The sequence below is a fragment of the Anabrus simplex genome, chromosome 6, assembly GCF_040414725.1.
Source record: "Anabrus simplex isolate iqAnaSimp1 chromosome 6, ASM4041472v1, whole genome shotgun sequence".
NCBI classification, from domain to species: Eukaryota; Metazoa; Arthropoda; class Insecta; order Orthoptera; family Tettigoniidae; genus Anabrus; species Anabrus simplex.
Window position 1 is genome coordinate 250,461,176 of NC_090270.1, and position 19,802 is coordinate 250,480,977.

A 19,802-nucleotide genomic window follows, 5' to 3' on the forward strand; every position below is an offset into this window, starting at 1 on the left:
TTATTTGGAAAATAGGGTAACGAGACAAAATGTTCATGACATATTTATGCATTTATAATACTTATATACCCGAATGTTTTGTAAAGAGTGAAAACTACATTAATATATTTTCGTATGAATAAATCACGAAAGTACTCTGCAACATGGAATTTCTTTCATGCAACGTAAATATCACACTTTGCAAAATTATCATTTTTAAATTCACCAAACTATCAAACATGGTTTGAAAATGGGAAACCATGAAAAACCATCTTCAGGTCTGTCGACAGAGGGGTTCGAATCCACTATCTCCCGAGTGCAAGCTGACAGCTATGTCGCCCAAACCCCGCAACCACTCGCTTGGTGGTAAGATTATACATTGTTGTGGCAATATAAAAATGCAAAGAAAATTGTAGAGTCAATGAATATTGAATTTTCACGACCGCATTGTAATCGAAAGCGACTTTCAACCTATTAGGTCGTGTTACGTACATTTAGTACGTGTTGAAGAGTAGTCAGCTCTGTGGTATGAGGATACGGTCTCTGCCCTTTTACCAGGAGACATGAGCGATTCCCGGATTGTACAGGGATTTCAATCCCGGACAGAAGGCTGGAAAACCGGGCAAGTGACTGCGGGGTCACGTAGCTGTCATCTTGCATCCTGGAGATAGTGGTTCGGTTCCCACTATCGGCAACCCTGCAGATGGTTTTTCATGGTTTCCCATTTTTTTCACACCAGGCAAATACCGGGGCTGTACCTTAATTAAGGCCATGTTTGCTTTCTTCCCACCACTCCTAGCCCTTTCCTATCCCGTCGTAATCATAAGACCTATCTGTGTCGGTGCGACGTAAAGCAAATTGTAGGGGTTTCATTCAGCCTCGTGAGGAAAACTGCGAAACAATCTGACGTGTGAAACAGCAGACTTGGGCGAGAGATTCAAACAATATGGACGAAGAGGTGATCTCGCTGACATAACAATCCAAGGTCCGCTGCCTATTTTGCTGGAAAGTAGTTGTCTTGGCAGGACAAGACTCTGAGCAGCCGTTATATGCGTTATCACTAGTATTCAGCAGTTCATGACCTAAAGAAGTACAAAATAGGCAAGCAAATATGCCCCCAAAACTAGCTAAAATGGCCTGAAACTAGCTAAATATTCCACAAAACTAGCTAAATATTCCCTAGAAGTAGCTAAATATTACATAAAACTAGCTAAATACTACCTAAAACTAGCTTAATATTTCACAAAACTAGCTAAATAGACCTAACGAGCGAAATATTCCCTAAAACCAGCTAAATATGCCCTAAACCAGCTAAATATTCCCTAGAACTAACTAAATATTTCCTAAAACTAGCTAAATATGACCTAAACTAGCTAAATATTTCCTAAACTACCTAAAATGACAAACTAGGTAAATATTTGATAAAACTAGATAGGTACGACCTAAAACTAGCCAAATATGACCTAAACTAGCTAAATATTCCCTAAAATGTGCTAGATATAACCGAAAATACCTAAATATGACCGAAAAAATATAAAATATGACCTGAAATTCAGCGATAAGTTGATAATATGAGAGTATTACTTTTTTTTACAAGTTGCTTTACGTCGCACTGACACAGATAGGTCTTACGGCGACGATGGGACAGGAAATGGCTAGGAGTGGGAAGGAAGCTGCCGTGGCCTTAAGTAAGGTACAGCCCCAGCATTTTCCTGGTGTGAAAATGGGAAACCACGGTAAACCATCTCCAGGGCTGCCGACAGTGGAATTCGAACCCACTATCTCCCGAATACTGGATACTGGCCGCACTTACGCGACTGCAGCTATCGACCTCGGTAAGAGAGTATTACTAACATTAAATGTCTTGAGTATAGAAAGTGATTAGCAGACAGATTAAATTATGCAAACTTACAAAGCTACAGTACGTTAAAATTGTCAATATCTATTGAAGTGACATCCTCCTCAATGAGACCTCTTCACAACGGCTCTTTCTCGGAATCAGGTATTGTAAGCCTGCTACCTGTATGTTCCTGGAAAATGAAGAAAAGTACGTATGTCTACTATACCGCGTTCCACGAGAGTTTAATCCTGATGTAAACAAATAGGCGGAGCACCTTGACTATGCACGTGGACATGGACGTAGTTGATTGGAGAAGCAACCGTCGTACTCACTCGACTGTATGCCAGCTCGAAGAAAAGTAGTACGTCGCATTAATTTTATTTTATTTTATTTTATTACTTTTAGAGAGTTTGGAAGATTACGTAATCAAATTAAATGTGGTTGTCATATACACCGGTATATATATGGTTTTGTTTTAATAAAATTGCGATTAAATAACAAGAGATGAAGGCACAAGGCGTGGTGTAATACAGGAAGACTTCTCGTAGTGAGGTAAAGTGCCAAGCTGTACAGCGTGGAGATAGGTGTTGCATCTTGCAGCAGCAGTCAGTGTCAGTGTTCATAGTGAGAGAAATAGAGCAAGAGGTAGGACCATCGCGTGTAGTGAAGCACAGAAGAGGAAAACCGTTCATAAGTGACCATAGACATATCGTAAATATGTTCAATAAACTTAGTGGAAAGAATCCAGGTTTAGCCGTTTTTTCAGATGTTCAGATCTTCGCACTGTTGTCGTATGCGATAAGCAGCCCTGTACGTCCAAACACGAGATGTTGACGAGGTGGAGGTCGGTACTACACCCTCAGAGAGTCACAACTCTTTCTTTGGCGTGGACATACCATGTTTACATCAGAATTAAACTCTCGTGAAGAGACATATACAGTATTTGGAAATCCTGTGTTCGAAATTTGACGTAGATAACATGCACCTTTTTAAAAAGGACGCCTCAAAATTAAATTAAAAACCTTATGAATTAACGAGGTTCTTCTATAGACTATACTGAAGACACTTCAAACGCGGTGTTAGATGTCAATCACCGGGCGAATTGACCGTGTGGTTTGAGGCGCGCAGCTGTGAGTTTGCATCTGGGAAATAGTGGATTCGAGCCCCACTATTGGCAGACCTGAAGATGGTTTTCCGTGGTTTCCCATGTGTGAACACTGGGAAAATACTGGGACTGTACCTTAATTATCACCACGGCCGCTTTCTTCCCACTCCTAGGCCTTTCCTGTCCCATCGTCGCCATAAAACCTATTTGTGTCGGTGCGACGCAAAGAAAAAGAAAGAGATGTCAATCAAGATTTCAATCCAAAATTCTGAAATTCCCTGTGAGGGCTGTGTTGGATAAGCCGGAGAAGGTTCGTATCGGACTAAACACACACACGCTACATTCTACGCTCACAGCATTGGGTAATCACACATTACCCAAGACATTTAACGCGAGTATTATTAGTTGCTGCTGGTGCAGTGGACTAGTCCCTCGTAAATCAGCTATAGTAAGTCGTGGCAGGATACTGGATATTTCCAGCAGGATTTTCAATAGGACCAGCGCATGCTTGCAGGAAGGGCATCCGGTCTGATGTTAAGCTCTGGCCAAGTCCCAAATTAGACAGACTGCTCCACTGACTATATACAAACAGACCAGGTGACGTTGAAAGAAGAGGAAAATAATCACCGATACAAAATAATCGAAGAGGCTTCGGCCACGTTTCCTTTTCTTGTTATTATTATTATTATTATTATTATTATTACAGTATTATTATTATTATTATATTATTATTATTATTATTATTATTAAAGAAAATTACTGGAAGCCACAATATACAATTGTAAATGAACGTACACATGGAACAAGACCGAGGCATATAAGCCTAAGTTATTTTCAGATCATCAGGTAGGCCTACTACAACACATAGGGATCCAGAACACTGCAAGTTGTAGTTACTAAATTTTAGAACAAATTGCCTTCAGAAATGACACACTTGAGGGCAAAACAATAAATAAAGAAATATGTGAAACTACGGATCATAGAATATAAAATTACAGTTTACATATTTGCTCATGATTGAAAAATGTATCACAGACATATCTATTTTTAGGGATTGACAAAAACCCACACCAGAGGATGAAATTACCATGGTAATTAATCCAGTGTAAATGTACAAACCTTATTAATGGTATTAACAGTTAGGACTGCAACAATGTATACAAATCTGAAAAAACTTCACCGATAGATAAGCATATTAAGTGCTTTGCAGATGTAAATAATTGCAAATATAATGTATAATATCCTGCCACACATTTGCAAATGCTTTTGAGATGTTATTAATAAATCAATAAATAAATATTTTTTTTTTGCTAGTTGCTTTACGTCGCACCGACACAGATAGGTCTTACAGCGACGATGGGACAGGAAAGGGCTAGGAGTGGGAAGGAAGCGTGGCCTTAATTAAGGTACAGCCCCAGCATTTGCCTGGTGTGAAAATGGGAAACCACGGAAAACCATCTTCAGGGCTGCCGACAGTGGGGTTCGAACCTACTATCTCCCGAATACTGGACACTGGCCGCACTTAAACGACTGCAGCAATAGTGCTCGGTAATTATTATTATTATTATTATTATTATTATTATTATTATTATTATTATTATTATTATTATTATTATTATTTTAGAAAAAGCATTGGATAATGATTGGACCGAACTGTTTGATCGGGATCAGGTACTGAGAATGGAGGATGATTTACAATCTGCACAAAGATCAATCAGGAGTGATAAGAATCGAGGGGTATGAAAAAAGCAACAAACCATAAAGGAGTGGTGTAAGGCTGCAGTTCGCCCCCTCTCCTTTTCATTGTTTAATAGAACAGGTGGTAAAGGACGGTAAAGCACAGGAAATCAAAACTATGTGATTTGCCTATGATATTGTAAATTTATTTGCAGAAGATCTGGAGAAACTCATGAATGTTAAGGGCACAGCCTTGGAGGAAGAGTACAAGATAAAAATGAATAAATTCAAAACAAAAGTAATGAGGCGCAGTCGAACGAAGTCAGAGCATGCAGGAAATATTAGTTTAGGAAATGAATTCTTAAAGGAAGTAGATGAATATTGTTACCTGGGTAACAGAACAGCTAACGGTGGCAGAAGTAAGGAGGACATAAAATAGAGACAAGCTCAAGCGAAGAAAGCCCTTTTTTTTTTTTGCTAGGGGTTTACGTAGCACCGACACAGATAGGTCTTATGGCGACGATGGGATAGGAAAGGCCTAGGAGTTGGAAGGAAGCGGCCGTGGCCTTAATTCAGGTACAGCCCCAGCATTTGCCTGGTGTGAAAATGGGAAACCACGGAAAAGAAAGCCTTTCTTAAGAAAATAAATGTGCTCACTTCAAACATTGATATGGGAATTAGAAATATATTTTTGAAAATATTTTTCTGTAGGTGAAACATGGCCGATAACGAGCTCAGAAGGAAGAAGAATAGAAAGTTTTGAAATGTGGTGTTACGTAAGAATGCTGAAGGTTAGACGGGTAGACCGATTCACGAATGAAGTGGTACTGAATCGAATTGGAGAGAAGGCAACGATTTGGTTAAATTTGACCAGAAGAAGGAATAGAATGATAGGCGACACACAGCCTAAGACACCCAACACTTGTTCAGTTAGGTTTTTTTTTAGGGAAGTTTAGGTGGTAAGAACGGTAGGGGTATAAGAAGGTATGAGTATGACAAATACTAGAGTAGATGGTGTTAGCACACGATAGGGTGACATGGAGTGCTGCATCAAACAAGTCGTTGGACTGATGACCCAAACTATACAAGCAGAGTTATTTACAATTGGGACGTAATAGATCACGGTTTATAAGGAATATGGATATGCAATAAAAAACGTGAAAAAAATATCGCTGGTGAAATAAACTCCATCGTTATTTATGGCATCTGTAGAAATTCGTGTAGACCAAGGATGGCGAACCTATGAGACGCGAACAGGACTTCAATGGTACGTCGGACAACATGCAACATATGCCAATGCTTTAAACATGTAAGAAATAGGTCGAAAATCTAACAACATAGCATTTTTAATGGAAATATTACGCTTCAATAAATAAGTATTACCAATATTTTTTTGCATATTTTATTAGGTTAACCAAAATCTGCCTGCTGTCATTTCTTGATGGATGCAGTACTTTTGTATCCATCTCTTGAGACAGGCCAGAGCAAAGTGTAGCTTCCACTAGTCTCATCAATTGCTGTGACAATATGGACGCTGCTGGGGTGTGGGTCGTGCTGAGTAATGACATTCAGAGCACAACCAGTGTGTCCGAGTGTCATGAAAGGTGTTGCTCATAGGGTCAGTCGTGCTACAATAGCACTGCCTGGCCCAGTGAGGAAAGCAATGGCAAACTACCTCACTCCTCGTCTTGCCTAGTACGCCTCATTTAGGTACTACCATTGGTTTTTGTGGTTTTCCTATAACTGCATAGCCTTTGGTGGTGCTATTTGAGGATCCAACCAGCCTCTGGGCTGATGACCTAACAGACAGAACGCCAAAATATACCTTGTTCCTAAAATTTACCTGTTTTAAAAATACAATATTCAGTGAAATGAAAATGAAAATCCACAGCCTGTTTCCAGTCATTTGACCGGGTCAGGAATGGAATGAATGAAGCCCCATCTAGCGGCAAGTATAGGAAATGTGCCGGCTAGCGAAGCCTGTCGCACTCCTCTGGGTCAATGATTAATAAATGACAGATTAAATGAAATGATATTGGAGAGTGTTGCTGGAATGAAATGTGACAGGGAAAAACGGAGTACCCAGAGAAAAACCTGTCCCGCCTCCGCTTTGTCAAGCACAAATCTCGCATGGCGTGACCGGGATTTGAACCACGGAACCCAGTGGTGAGAGGCCGGCGCGCTGCCGCCTGAGCCACAGAGGCTCTTATATTCAGTGATGTTCACAAAAAATCATGAAACATGTAGTAGAATATAAATAATTATAACTTCGTGTGGCTATTTCTAGCCGAGTGCAGCCCTTGTCAGGCAGGCCCTCCGATGAGGGTGGGTGGGATCTGCCATGTGTAGGTAACTGCGTGTGATTGTGGTGGAGGATAGTGTTATGTGTGGTGTGCGAGTTGGAGTGATGTTGGGGACAGCACAAACATCCAGCCCCTGAGCTACTAGAATTAACCAATGTAGGTTAAAATCCTGCGACCCGGCAGGGAATCGAACCCGGGACCCTCTGAACCGAAGGCCAGTACGCTGAACATTCAGTCGAATGGATTTATATGTTATGCAGTCCAGGTTACGAAATCAGAAAGAAATGGTTCACGGGGGGCGGGAGAAGGATAATAAGCCGTAACTACTAGTGTTTATTTCAGGGAATATCTGGCGGAGGATGGGGATATATAATTCCCCTGTAAGTAAATTACCCTCTGCCCCCGAAAATGTACATTTTAAATCTTTTTGTTTGAATTTTCTTGTTATAACAAGTTATTCCTTGCAGGCAATTATATATTTTTTCCGTTGGTCACTATACAATTCAAGCTGTAGGCACCTCTGACTAGGTCTCCATTTTATTACTGATGTTTTAATGAAAATATACACAGTAGGTAAGGGTTATTCTGCCCGAAGGCAGGTCCGAACCTCCGCAGATGTGTTCCTGAGCCGGAGTTTACGTGCGGTAGGGTGGCCAGTTCCTTTCCGCTCCTCCATTCCCTTACCCCCCACCAACAGCGCGTGACAACCCATCCAACTCCTGACCACGCCCAATGTTGCTTAACTTCGGAGATCTCACGGGATCCGGTGTTTCAACACGGCTACGGCCGTTGGCATATACACAGTATAAAACAATAATTTCGGCAAGAGGCTATATGTGTTCTACATTTTTTGCCCCCCCCCCCGGGTAGTTTTAGTGGGAAGGAAGCTTTGAGATAAAAACGTCGGTGGGGGTGGGGGCCAGAGAACCCTGATGCTATTGGCTTTAAGTCGCACCGACACAGATAGGTCTTATGGCGACGATGGGAGAGGAAAGGGCTAGGACTGGGAAGGAAGCGGCCGTGGCCTTAATTAAGGTACAGCCCCAGCATTTGCATAATATGAAAATGGAAAAACACGGAAAACCATCTTCAGGGCTGCCGACAGTGGGGTTAGGACCCACTATCTCCCGAATACTGGATACTGGCCGCACTTAAGCGACTGCAGCTATCGAGCTCGGTAGAAACCTGATGCAGCCTAATACCTAATTGAAGTCATGTGAGGGGTTTCATGATGATTTTAAAGGGAAAAAAACATATGGCATACTAGACAGTTAAAGGTAATATACAACACGATAGTCGGTACAGGTTTTCTATCCCTGGATAGAACAATATTCTCCGCAGACTTTCTACTATAACATTTATATGTGTGGTCGCATGTCCGACCAACAGGAAACAGATTTAACGGTTGGGTTGCGAGTTAGGTTATAAAACTACATACCAGAGATTTTGTAGACGTTTCGCACAATTAACGATGCGGTATCGCTCGATCTACTTTCAACAACTGTTTGACGTTTCGTACGAGTACCTCTTCTGTAAGAACAACAACAGTTATGTCAACACATTGCTACATGTTTCATCTTATGTTAGTGACACAAAGCAAGACTTAAACAATGGGATCATCTAATCGCCTTGACAAGGAAACACACCAAGCCGTACCCAACAGATCGCTGAATACCTTGGCCTGTCGAAACGAACACAGTCCATCGACGTGCCCTGCAAATATTAGAGAGTCACCTGGTCAGCGCAACGACACCTTCAGCCGTAGTGCTTGGCTTTCGCGACCGGACCCACTCAGACAGCTCCTCAGTCGGTCTCAAAACCCTCAGTGAATCTCACTTTTCAGCCGTCAGTCCAGAATTAAAATCGTAGGATTGGTCGGGTGTCGAACTCAAGTGCCTCCAATAAATAGACAGCCACTACACACGTACCTTTCTTACTATTCTGTATAGAGTAATAAATAAGTTACAAGATTCTGAGCAACTGCAAAAAGACCTCGACCATGTTGTGAGATGGAGTGCAGGTAATGATATGAAAATAAACGGGGATAAAAGTCAGATTGTGTTACCAATAGGACAAGTCCTCTTAGTTTTAATTACTGCGTTGACGAGGTGAAAGTTATTTATGAGGGTCACTGTACGTACTTAGGTGGTAATATAAGGAAAGATCTTCATTGGGGTAATCACGTAGATGGGATAGTAAATAAAGGGTACATGTCTTGCACATGATTGTGAGGTTATTTAGGGGTTATAGTAAGGATGTAAAGGAGAGGGCATATAAGTCTCGGCTAAGACGACAGTTAGAGAATTTGTTCTGGGTGATTTCCGACAAAAGAGTAGCGTTACGAAAATGTGCAAAATTTGGGCTGGGATGACTTGGGAGAAAGGAGACGAGTTGCTCGAGTAAGTGGTATGTTCCGAACTGTCAGTGGAGAGATACGAAAAATGACATTAGTAGAGGAATACGTTTGAGTGGCGTCTTTAAAAGTAGGAAAGATCACAATTGAAGATAAAGTTGGAATTCAAGAGAACAAATTGGGGCAAATATTCGTTTATAGGTAGGAGAGTTAGGGATTGAGATAATTTACCAAGGGAGATGCTCAATAAATTATCTCTCTCTCTGCTAGTTGCTTTACGTCGCACCGACACAGATAGGTCTTATGGCGACGATGGGACAGGAAAGGGCTAGGAGTTGGAAGGAAGCGGCCGTGGCCTTAATTAAGGTACAGCCCCAGCATTTGCCTGGTGTGAAAATGGGAAACCACGGAAAACCATTTTCAGGGCTGCCGACAGTGGGGTTCGAACCTACTATCTCCCGAATACCGGATACTGGCCGCACTTAAGCGACTGCAGCTATCGAGCTCGGTGAATAAATTATCAAGTTCTTTGCAAGCATTTAAGAAAAGGCTTGGAAAACACAGAAAGGAATGTGCCGTCTGGGCGGCTGCCCTAAATGGAGATGAATGTTGATTCATGACTGGGAACTTGTTTTACAGATAGGTCTTATGGCAACGATTGGATACGAAAGGGCAAGGAGTGAGGAGGAAGCGGCTATAGCTTTAATCAAGTAACAGCCCTAGCATTTGCTGGGTGTGAAAATGAGAAACCACGGAAAACCATCTTTAGTACTGCCGATCGTTGGGTTCGAACCCACTATCGCCTGAATGCAAGCTCATAGCTATGCGCCCCTAAGCGTACGGCCAACTTGTTCCGTCTACCCGTACTCCACATGGCTGGTTATTCTCCTTGAGGAAGGCAGAAATGGCGTGAGTTGGAAACGAATTTCGTGGCTGACAACATTAGAACATAGGCAGGAATTCTACGAAGCAAGTAATTCAGAATGGCTGAAGACATGAGAGAGTTCTTCACAGTGATCGAACGTTCGAGTCGCGATGAAAATGAAATGGCGTATGGCTTTTAGTGCCGGGAGTGTCCGAGGACAAGTTCGGCTCGCCAGATGCAGGTCTTTTGATTTGACGTGCGTAGGCGACCTACGCGTCGTAATGAGGATGAAATGATAATGAAGACGACATTTACACCCAGCCCCCGTGCCAGCGAAATTAAACAATGGTGCTTAAAATTCCCGACCCTGCCGGGAATCGAACCCGGGACCCCTATGGCCAAAGGCCAACACGCTAACCATTTAGCCATGGAGCCGGACTCGGGTGGCGTTGAGTGGCTAAGACGGTTGAGACGCTGGCCTTCTAAGTTGGCAACTTCAGTCCTGGTTCAGGCCGGTGGTATTTCAGGGTGCTCAAATACGTCAGCCTCGTGTTGGTAGATTTACTGGCACGTAAAAGAATCCTGCGGGACTAAATTCCAGCACCTCGGCGTCTCCGAAAACCGTAAAACTATTTAGTGGGACGTAAAACAATCAGAGAACGTTCGAGGGGAATAATAATAATAATAATAATAATAATAATAATAATAAGAAGAAGAAGAAGAAGAAGAAGAAGAAGAAGAAGAAGAAGAAGACCGTCTTCATATCTGCCTCATGTCCGCCTCTGCGGTGTAGTGCGTAGTGTGATTAGCTGCCACACCCGGAGACTCGGGTTCGATTCACGGCTCTGGATCGAAATTTGCAAAGTTGTACAAGTGCTGAAACTGGGTCCACTCAGCCTCGGGAAGTAAACTGACTAGAGGGGGGTTCAATTCCCTCCTCAGCCGTCCTCGAAGTAGTTTTCCGTGGTTTTCCACTTCTCCTCCAGGCAAATGCCGGGATGGTACCTAACTTAAGGCCAGAGCAACTTCCTTCCCTCTTCCTAATCTATCCAGTTCGATCTTCCCATCTCCCCACAAGGTCCCTGTTCAGCATAGTAGGTGAGATCGCCTGGAGTGAGGTTCTAGTCCTCTCCTCCAGTTGTATCCCCCTGACTCAAAGTCTTACGCTCTAGAACACTGCCTTGACGCGGTAAACGGATTCAGAAATAATAATAATAATAATAATAATAATAATAATAATAATAATAATAATAATAATAATAATAATGTCAGTATGACTGTACGGTGGTCGGAATGCAGTGTTCTTTTGCGATGAAGAATCTGAAAAGTCGGAAGTGATTGATAAAGGGTGATTTACTTATTTTCTTAAATGGGTCAAAAGAAGTCATTATGCAGTAACTCACCTTGTACTGAGACCAAATCGGAAGTTTCAAGCAACGGTCGACAATATAACAACTATTAGTAAAAAGAGACTAGACTTTAATGGACATGGTAGGAGATGACCCGAAGAATTTGGCCCAGGAGGTGCTCTTTTTGAAAGCAAAAATGGAAAACTCAGTCTGTAGTTAAGGGAGGAGCACAAGGATCTGAAAAATTGAATGTCAAAGAGGAGGGGATACAGGAAGAAAATGACATGAATGAGGGATGCAACTGACAAACAACTCGCGAAGCTACGAAATATATCGCCGGAAGAGCAAGGAAAGAGAAGCCAATGGGTTAAGGGCTGGGCTCAGCTGAATGGTGCAGGCAATAGAGAGGTTGCCTTCTGAGACCAAGTTGGCGGGTTCGATCCCGGACCCAGTTCAGTGGTATTTGAATATGGTCAAATACGCCAGACTCGTGTCCGTATATTTACTGACGCGTTGGAATTACTCATGCGGGATAAAGTTCCGACACTTAAACGTCTGGAGAAACCGTTAAAGTACGGTGGTTAATGGGACGTTAAAGAAATACCGAGTGAGTTGGTTGTACGGCTAGGGGCGCGCAGCTGTGACCTTGCATTCGGGAGATAGTGGGTTCGAACGCCACTGTCGCCATCCCTGAAGATGGTTTTCCATAGTTTCCCCATTTTTACACCAGACAAATGTTGGATCTGTACCTTAATTAAGACCGTGCCGCTTCCTTCCCACTCCTAACCCTTTCCTTCGCCGCCATAAGGCCTATCTGCGTCGGCGCGACGTAAAGCAAATTGAAAGAAAATTAGTCTACTATTTCATTTATGGCTTAAGGATCTTCGGCAGGAGCGCAAAGACGTGAGAGAGAGAGGATCGAAAATCAGGTAGGTTGTGTAAAACCAGGCCCATAGGTGACAATAATAATAATAATAATAATAATAATAATAATAATAATAATAATAATAATAATAATAACAATAATAATATGTTTAGCGTCTGTTTAACTACTACAGATTATAAGAAGCCGTGGTGCTGGAATTCTTTAATTAAAATACATTGTTAATGTGCAAGTAAATCTCTCGCATTTAAGCACTACAAATGCCAATTTCCAGGGCCAAGTTTCGCTGCCCCAACCTTAAAGTGGGCGCAAAATCAACTAGGCAGCGTATCGAGCGAAACAGATTGAATGGTTGTCACTTACAGGCTACACAGAATCGAAATAACTCGGCCTACACGCGGTTATGAACGCGAAGACAGGCTTGAAACACAGAGAAAGAACCGCCTCAGACTCGTGGAAAGGTATTAAAGACTCGTCAAAGAATCTGGATGTCTTCATCGTAGAGATACATTATTTTTATTCTACCAATTTTCCCCATACTTATGGGGTCGCGGGTGCGAACTGTGTCACACGTATGTGGATTTAGCCTTGTTTTACGGACGGATGCCCTTCCTGACGCCAATCCTATGTGGACGGATGTAATCACTATTTCGCGTTTCTGTGGTGGTTGATAGTGTGGTGTGTTATCTGAATCTGAAGAGGAAAGTGTTTGGACAAATAGAAACACCCAGTCCCCGATCCAGAAGAACTGATGAGGCGCGATTAAAAACCCCTACCCGGCAGGGAATCGAACCCGAAAGCCTCTGAACCGAAGACCTCAACGTGACCATTCAGCCAAGGTGTCGGACACCGTAGAGACAACTTTAGTACTACAACGAAAACGCTCTTACTCTGCATCCGAAGTTAAGTAAGGCATTTTGACGCAGTCCTTCGTCAAAAAACTTGTGGAGACAAACTGCTATATTATAAAAGCATTTAAGCACTTCAAACGTCAGTTTCTAGGGCCAAGTTTCGCTGCTGCAACCTTAAAGTGGGCGCAAAACCAACTACGCACCTATCGAGCAAAACAGATTGAATCGTTGTCACTTATAGGCTACACAGAATCGAAATAACTCGCCCTACACGGGCAATATGCCACATTTCGGGATCGGTTAACAGTCTATAGGTTTTTCTCCGCGTACTCATGTTTTCCCTCTCAACTTTCATTCCAGCAACACTCTTCAATATAATTTCATTTCATCTGTCAGTAATTAATCATTGCCCCAGAGGAGTGCGACAGGCTCCGGCAGCCGGCACAATTTCTATCCTCGCCGGTAGATGGGGGCTTCATTCATTCCATTCCTGACCCGGTCAAATGACTGGGAACAGGCTGTGGATTTTCATAAGAGTATATAGAAGGTTAAGGAAAGGCAAGCCTGCAGTTTATGGTGACTGATTGTAACTCAGCGGGCCTAGAGTTGTACGTCGAATTCAAACCTACACGGAGATGATATTCTATTTTCATACTTCCACATTTATTGACCAGAATTCATACTACGGCCGCCTCGATGAAAATATTCTGATTGTCTCGCTCTCCCTCAGAGTTTGCAGCTGCAAAACATTAATGAAATCGAGTTCCAGGGTGAAGGAGAAGAGGGCGGGGGGAGAAGCGAGTGCGTTAACTCTCACCAAGGTGGATATGGCTCGAATTCCAGCCAATGTACGAGGGTTTTTGAAACTAAAAGATTTCACGTAAGATTTCCGATGATATAAAACCACAAGCTTGCTTTATTTATTCGATTTTCACGCTGGCTACTTCATTACTATGACTGGGGCGGTTTAAATAGAATCTTAAAATCGGTTAACATCCTTGTTCGTTACGGTGTTTCATGGGAAATACGAGATAATTATTCCTTTGTTTAGTAATAGGAAAAATTGTAGATGTTGAACCTTCGAAGAGTGAATAGGCTACTATCGAAGTGAGTAGCGAACAAGAGTTCGTTCACTAAGATAGATAGAAGTGCTAGGATGTGGGGCTGGCGTTGGTGAAAGGAAATAACTGAATTATTATTATTATTATTATTATTATTATTATTATTATTATTATTATTATTATTATTATTATTATTATTATTATTATTATTATTACTTAGTCCGCCTCTGTGGTGTAGTAGTTAGTGTGGTTAGCTGCCACCCTCGGATCGGAGGTCCGGGTTCGATTCCCGGCTCTGCCAGAGAAATTGAAAAGTGGTACGAGGGCTGGAACGGGGTCCACTCAGCCTCAGAGGTCAACTGAGTAGAGAGAGAGAGAGGGGGGGACAGGGCGGAATCGATTCTACCCCTCAGCCATCCTCAAAGTGGTTTCCCACTTCTCCTCCAGGCAAACGCCGGAATGGTACCCACTTAACGCCACGGCAGCTTCTTTCCCTCTTCCTTGTCCATCCCTTCGAATCTTCCCATCCTCCCACAAGGCCCCTGTTGAGCATAATAGGCGAGGCCACCTGGGTGAGGTACTGGGCCTCCTCCCCATTTGTATCGCCCGACCCAAAGTCTCACGCTCCAGGATACTGCGTTTGAGGCTGTAGAGGTGGGATCACTCGCTGAGTCCGAGGGAAAGACCAACCCTGGAGGGTAAACGGATTAAGAAATAATAATAATAATAATAATAATAATAATAATAATAATAATAATAATAATGCTATTCTGCTTTACGTCCCACTAACTACTTTTACGGTTTGCGGAGACACCGAAGGGCCGGAATTTAGTTCCGCAGGAGTTCTTTTACGTTCCAGTAAATCTACCGACACGAAGCTGACGTATTTGAGCGCCTTAAAATACCACCGGACTGGGCCAGGATCGAACCTACCACGTTGGAGTCAGAAGGCCAGCACCTCAACCGTCTGAGGCACTAAGCCCGGCAAGTCGTCGTCTTCTTCTTCTTCTTCTTATTCTTCTTCATCTTCTTATTCTTCTTCATCTTCTTATTCTTCTTTCTCCCGGAAGCAGTATACCCGACTGAAATTTGAACACTGCACGATTGGAGCTTATCAACTACTTTTTTTCCTTTTTTGCTAGTAGTGTAATGTCGCATAACACACTGAAGGTTTTCGACGCAAGTACGGGAAAGCGGCCAAGATTGGGATGGTAGCGGCTGTGAGGTACAGCTCCAGCATTTACCAGATGTGAAAATGGGAAACCACAGAAAACCATCTTCAGGGCTGCCGACAGTGGGATTCGAACGCACCATCTCTCGAATGCAAACTCTCAGTTACGCGACCCTAGCCGCACGGCCAATTCACTCGGTCAACTAAAGAATGGGTCTGTTATGATGGCTCTTTGAATACCTGAAAGTACCACGAATATGGTCAAGGTTAGTAATTTATTAACGTAAGTGCTGAAAGAACAATTATAAGGAAGGAAGCTAAATAACAGTCATATCCACATAACGCTATGCCGGACATAATTAATTATTTTTGCAAAATATCATAAAATAAAATCAAAATCAAACGTATTGTCATCATAGCACCAAGCCCTTCAATAATTATGCTGATGTTCTGCCTTACGTAGTTTGGTTCTCGTCTGCATTTATGACAGGAGAGATAATTTTAGTTACCCCTTTCTACCGCATTACGAGTTCTGTCGCCCCATATTTTTGAGGACATGGTACAGAATGTTATGTATTTTATGATTTGAAGCTACCGTACTGATAGATAATAATAATAATAATAATAATAATAATAATAATAATAATGATAATAATAATAATAATAATAATAATAATAATAATAATAATAATAATAATAATAATAATAATAATAATAATAATAACTTATTTATCTCCCTTCAATTGCTATAGTTTTTAAAGTAATTTTCGGGTGTGGAATTTTGCTCCATAGAAGTTCTTTAACGTTCTAACAGGGAGTGTTACAGTGTAGTCGCATTTTACTCTCGCAAATGCCAGCGATTACAGCCAGAATCGAACCTCTTTTCTTCGGAACAGAAGGACAACGGCTGACTACGCTACTGTAATTGACATTTTTATCCCGAATTAAAAGTCGCTCTATATCAAAAAGTCATCTGTTAGTAGGAGCAGAGAAAAATGTTTGAGTTTTGAGTTTTTCGCCAACAGCGTTCTCAGGTCAACGGTGAGATAGCTCTGTCAAATGGGACTATAAAGTGTGCGACACACTATTATACGAAGAGTACTCGCTCCTCAAGGCAGTTCGAACTCCGCGGGGGGCAGTTTGAATCCCCTCTAATTGGGCGCAATCCTTCGGTCTCTGATGATCCAGCTTTAAAACAATATAAATTACTTGCGAAAAGCTGGAATATTTTTCTGAAATGTTAATAAGCGTGTCATCATCCTGACTTACCCGACGGCCGTCGCTTGGTCGCGGCGTTCCAGGGGATGAGGCGGTAAGAGCGACGGTTTTGCTCTGTTTCTTGTGAGAGTTGTCGCAGGAGGCCTTGCTGCTGTTGCTTACCAATCTGGCCGTCATAGCGTTCATCAAGACACTTCACATCATAACAGTCACTTGTCAACAAACACGGAACGACATGCTAACGTTACGCGCGAGAGTTCAGCAGGCTGTGGCTAGTCGACCTTCTTGCTCGTGACTCAACCTCGTTCTAAATCTCTCCACTTGCCGCTGTGCTGAAGCCAGCCAGACTGTCACGTGACCAGCACGTCTACCAATAGCAGGGCGGCACCCAGGCTCGCTGGTGGTCGCGTGCCATCAGCAAGCCGCAAACTCTCTCTCTCTCTCTCTCTCTCTTTGTCTCCTTCTCTCTCGCTTTTGCTGGCGGTGGCCTCTCTGCCCACCTAGAGCCGTGGCGCGGGGGCGGGGGTGGGGGTGGGCGAGCTGTCGTCTGGCGAGCGCCACAGCCGGGCTTCGCATGCAACAGGGGTGTCCAACTGAGAGCGGCACGTGCCAACAGGTCTGCTACAGGTAACAGCAATCTGCCGATACACTTGCCAGGCGTAAATGACAGATCAAACACTTCCGTAAACATTGCTTTCATTTCCGTCCAGAAATTCCGCATTCAGTCATATAGATATAATTACAACTGGAATAGGAAGATAACATGTCAGGATTAACCCCTACTTGACGAGTTGTGGAAATTGTTTAGGCTATTTGCACGTAGTGTATTCGTAGAATACAAGGCGCGTAAGGCTATACACTAAAAAACAAATATCGCCGACCTATACTCTTTCTTTGAATAGCTCATCCCTGCTGCCAACCTGATTAGTTACATATTAAAGTCACCATAAAAAACTAACCTCAATGTAAGCATCAATAATTGAGGTTCCCTTACCCAAGTAAATTATACAAGTTCAGGTGAAATAAATCAAAATATTCATAATTAAGTCGGTTTTCAACTCGATGCGGAATTAAGGAAATAAACACTCCCATATACCATCACTCAATTTATTGTTATATATTTTTGCCTTTATTATTATATACTCATTACTATAACCATATTGTTGAAAAGAGCGATAGAGAGTTCGAGCTCCACTGTCGGCAGCCCTGAAGATGGTTTTCCGTGGTTTCCCATTTTCATACCAGGCAAATGCTTAATTAAGGCCACGGCCACTTCCTTCCCACTCGTAGCCCATTCTTATCCCACCGTCGCCATAAAACCTATCTGAGTCGGTGCGACGTAAAGCAAATTCTAAAGATAAAAATAAAATGAATAAAAAGGAGCGATACATCCTGAACGATGCAATTTATTTAATTAATCTTTGTAGCGTGATTTTCAAACGTTCCAGAAATGACTTAATGTCTTTCGTTTCTTTTGCGTGAATGTATTTCTTCTCTCTTCAATAAGCAGTTACAGGAGAGAGATAAGACATAAGAATTGGGCAAAATAAGGCCTTATTAATTTAATGCTATTCGGGAGATAGTAGGTTCGAACCCCACTGCTAGCAGCCCTGAAGATGGTTTTCCGTGGTTTCCCATTTTCACACCAGGAAAATGCTGGGGTTGCACCTTAATTAAGGCCACGGCCGTTTCCTTCCCAGTCCAAGCCCTTTCCTGTCCCATCGTCGCCGTAAGACATATCTGTGTCGGTGCGACGTAAAGCCAATAGCAAAAAAAAAAAAAAAGCTACGTTCGGTCACTTCATTCCAAAACAGACGAAACCGTTTATAGCGACATCGCTTTTAACGACGTATTGGATATAACGGCGAAATCTAATGGTCGTCTAAAGCCTGTATAAACACTGTATTTAAAAAGTCGCTTATTACGATATATCGCATCTATTAAATGACGTATTTTGATTACATATTCGAAGAGATATATCGGCTATAACATCCATTGTTGATTTTTGTTTGTTACATATTTGGGGATCACTGACAACAATGTAACGCTTATTATTGTATATTTCAAGTCAGTCTATTAAATAGTCAAGGGAGGCATCATTATGCAGATGACTCAAAAGAAAAGGAAAGTGTTTTATACTGAAGAAAAGTCCCACATAATATGGTGATTAGAAAATGGGGAAGCAAACGTCAGCATCGCGAAGAAATTGGATGAATCACACTGAACGATTTCTACAATTTTGAAGGACGAATAGAAAATCTCTGTTCGAAGAAAAATCATAAAGTGTCAAGCGAGCCAGATCATTACTGAGCACAAAGATATTGAAGAATCTTTACTTGGATGGTTTAAGCAAAATATAACAAATAATGTGCCAATCAATGGACCTATTCTTCAAGTGGAAGCCAATGAAATTCCATGTAGTTCTACTCCACAAATACTGTACTGCAAATCAACATACGTATATTATTTCAGTAGTATATTCTAGATCCCTTTTGCGGCGCTCACAAGTAACCGATCGTAACAAATGAGCATTCAAAAGAAAGAGAATAGACATTAGCAGTGACGAATAGCACTCTCATTTCATAAATAGCGATAATTTCGTTAAAAAATGAGTTTAAAAATTGTACGAAGTGTGCGATTTGCAAAGATTGTTGCTGTAGGAAAATACGCGCCATCATTGCTATCCACTTCACATTTTGGCTGATGCAACGCCAGATTTATATCATTATAACATGCTGTAATTATCAGTTAAGAAAAGAATGACAGCAAAACCAAGAATTACTTCCGGAACATTCGTCACTATAATAACGCACTTGCATTTGCTTCCGTTCAACTGGATACCATGAACGTTAAGAAACCAAAGATTACATTAAGTGGTAAATAAGAATGTCTAGTATTGTACTGATTTGTGTATTCCTTAGTTCACCAGGGGGCTACTCCACCACATCCTTTATGAACATGCGAGATTTCTCGCACGGGTCCCCCTAGTACTGTACTTATTTCAGTTACGTTTTTGAAGTTTTAACTTATTCTGTTAATGAACCATGTAAGTGTGGAGACTAAAACTTACAGATATGACATTTTAAGCAAAAAAATAAAACAAACAAACAAACCAACAAAAATTCTGTTTGTGTGACTATAAGCTAT

The 19,802-nt window shown here is 41.9% G+C and overlaps 1 protein-coding gene across 1 annotated transcript in view; it reads right to left on the reverse strand.

Moving 5' to 3' along the window:
• Window positions 1-16,951, reverse strand: part of LOC136875955 (transcription factor HES-1) — a 68,697-nt gene extending 51,746 nt beyond the window's left edge. Inside the window, exon 1 of the mRNA XM_067149572.2 lies at window positions 16,707-16,951. Within this exon, the coding sequence (XP_067005673.2) occupies window positions 16,707-16,841 (135 nt within the window). The 5' untranslated portion in view covers window positions 16,842-16,951. The remainder of the gene's footprint in view (window positions 1-16,706) is intronic.
• Between the last annotated feature and the right edge of the window lie 2,851 nt (window positions 16,952-19,802).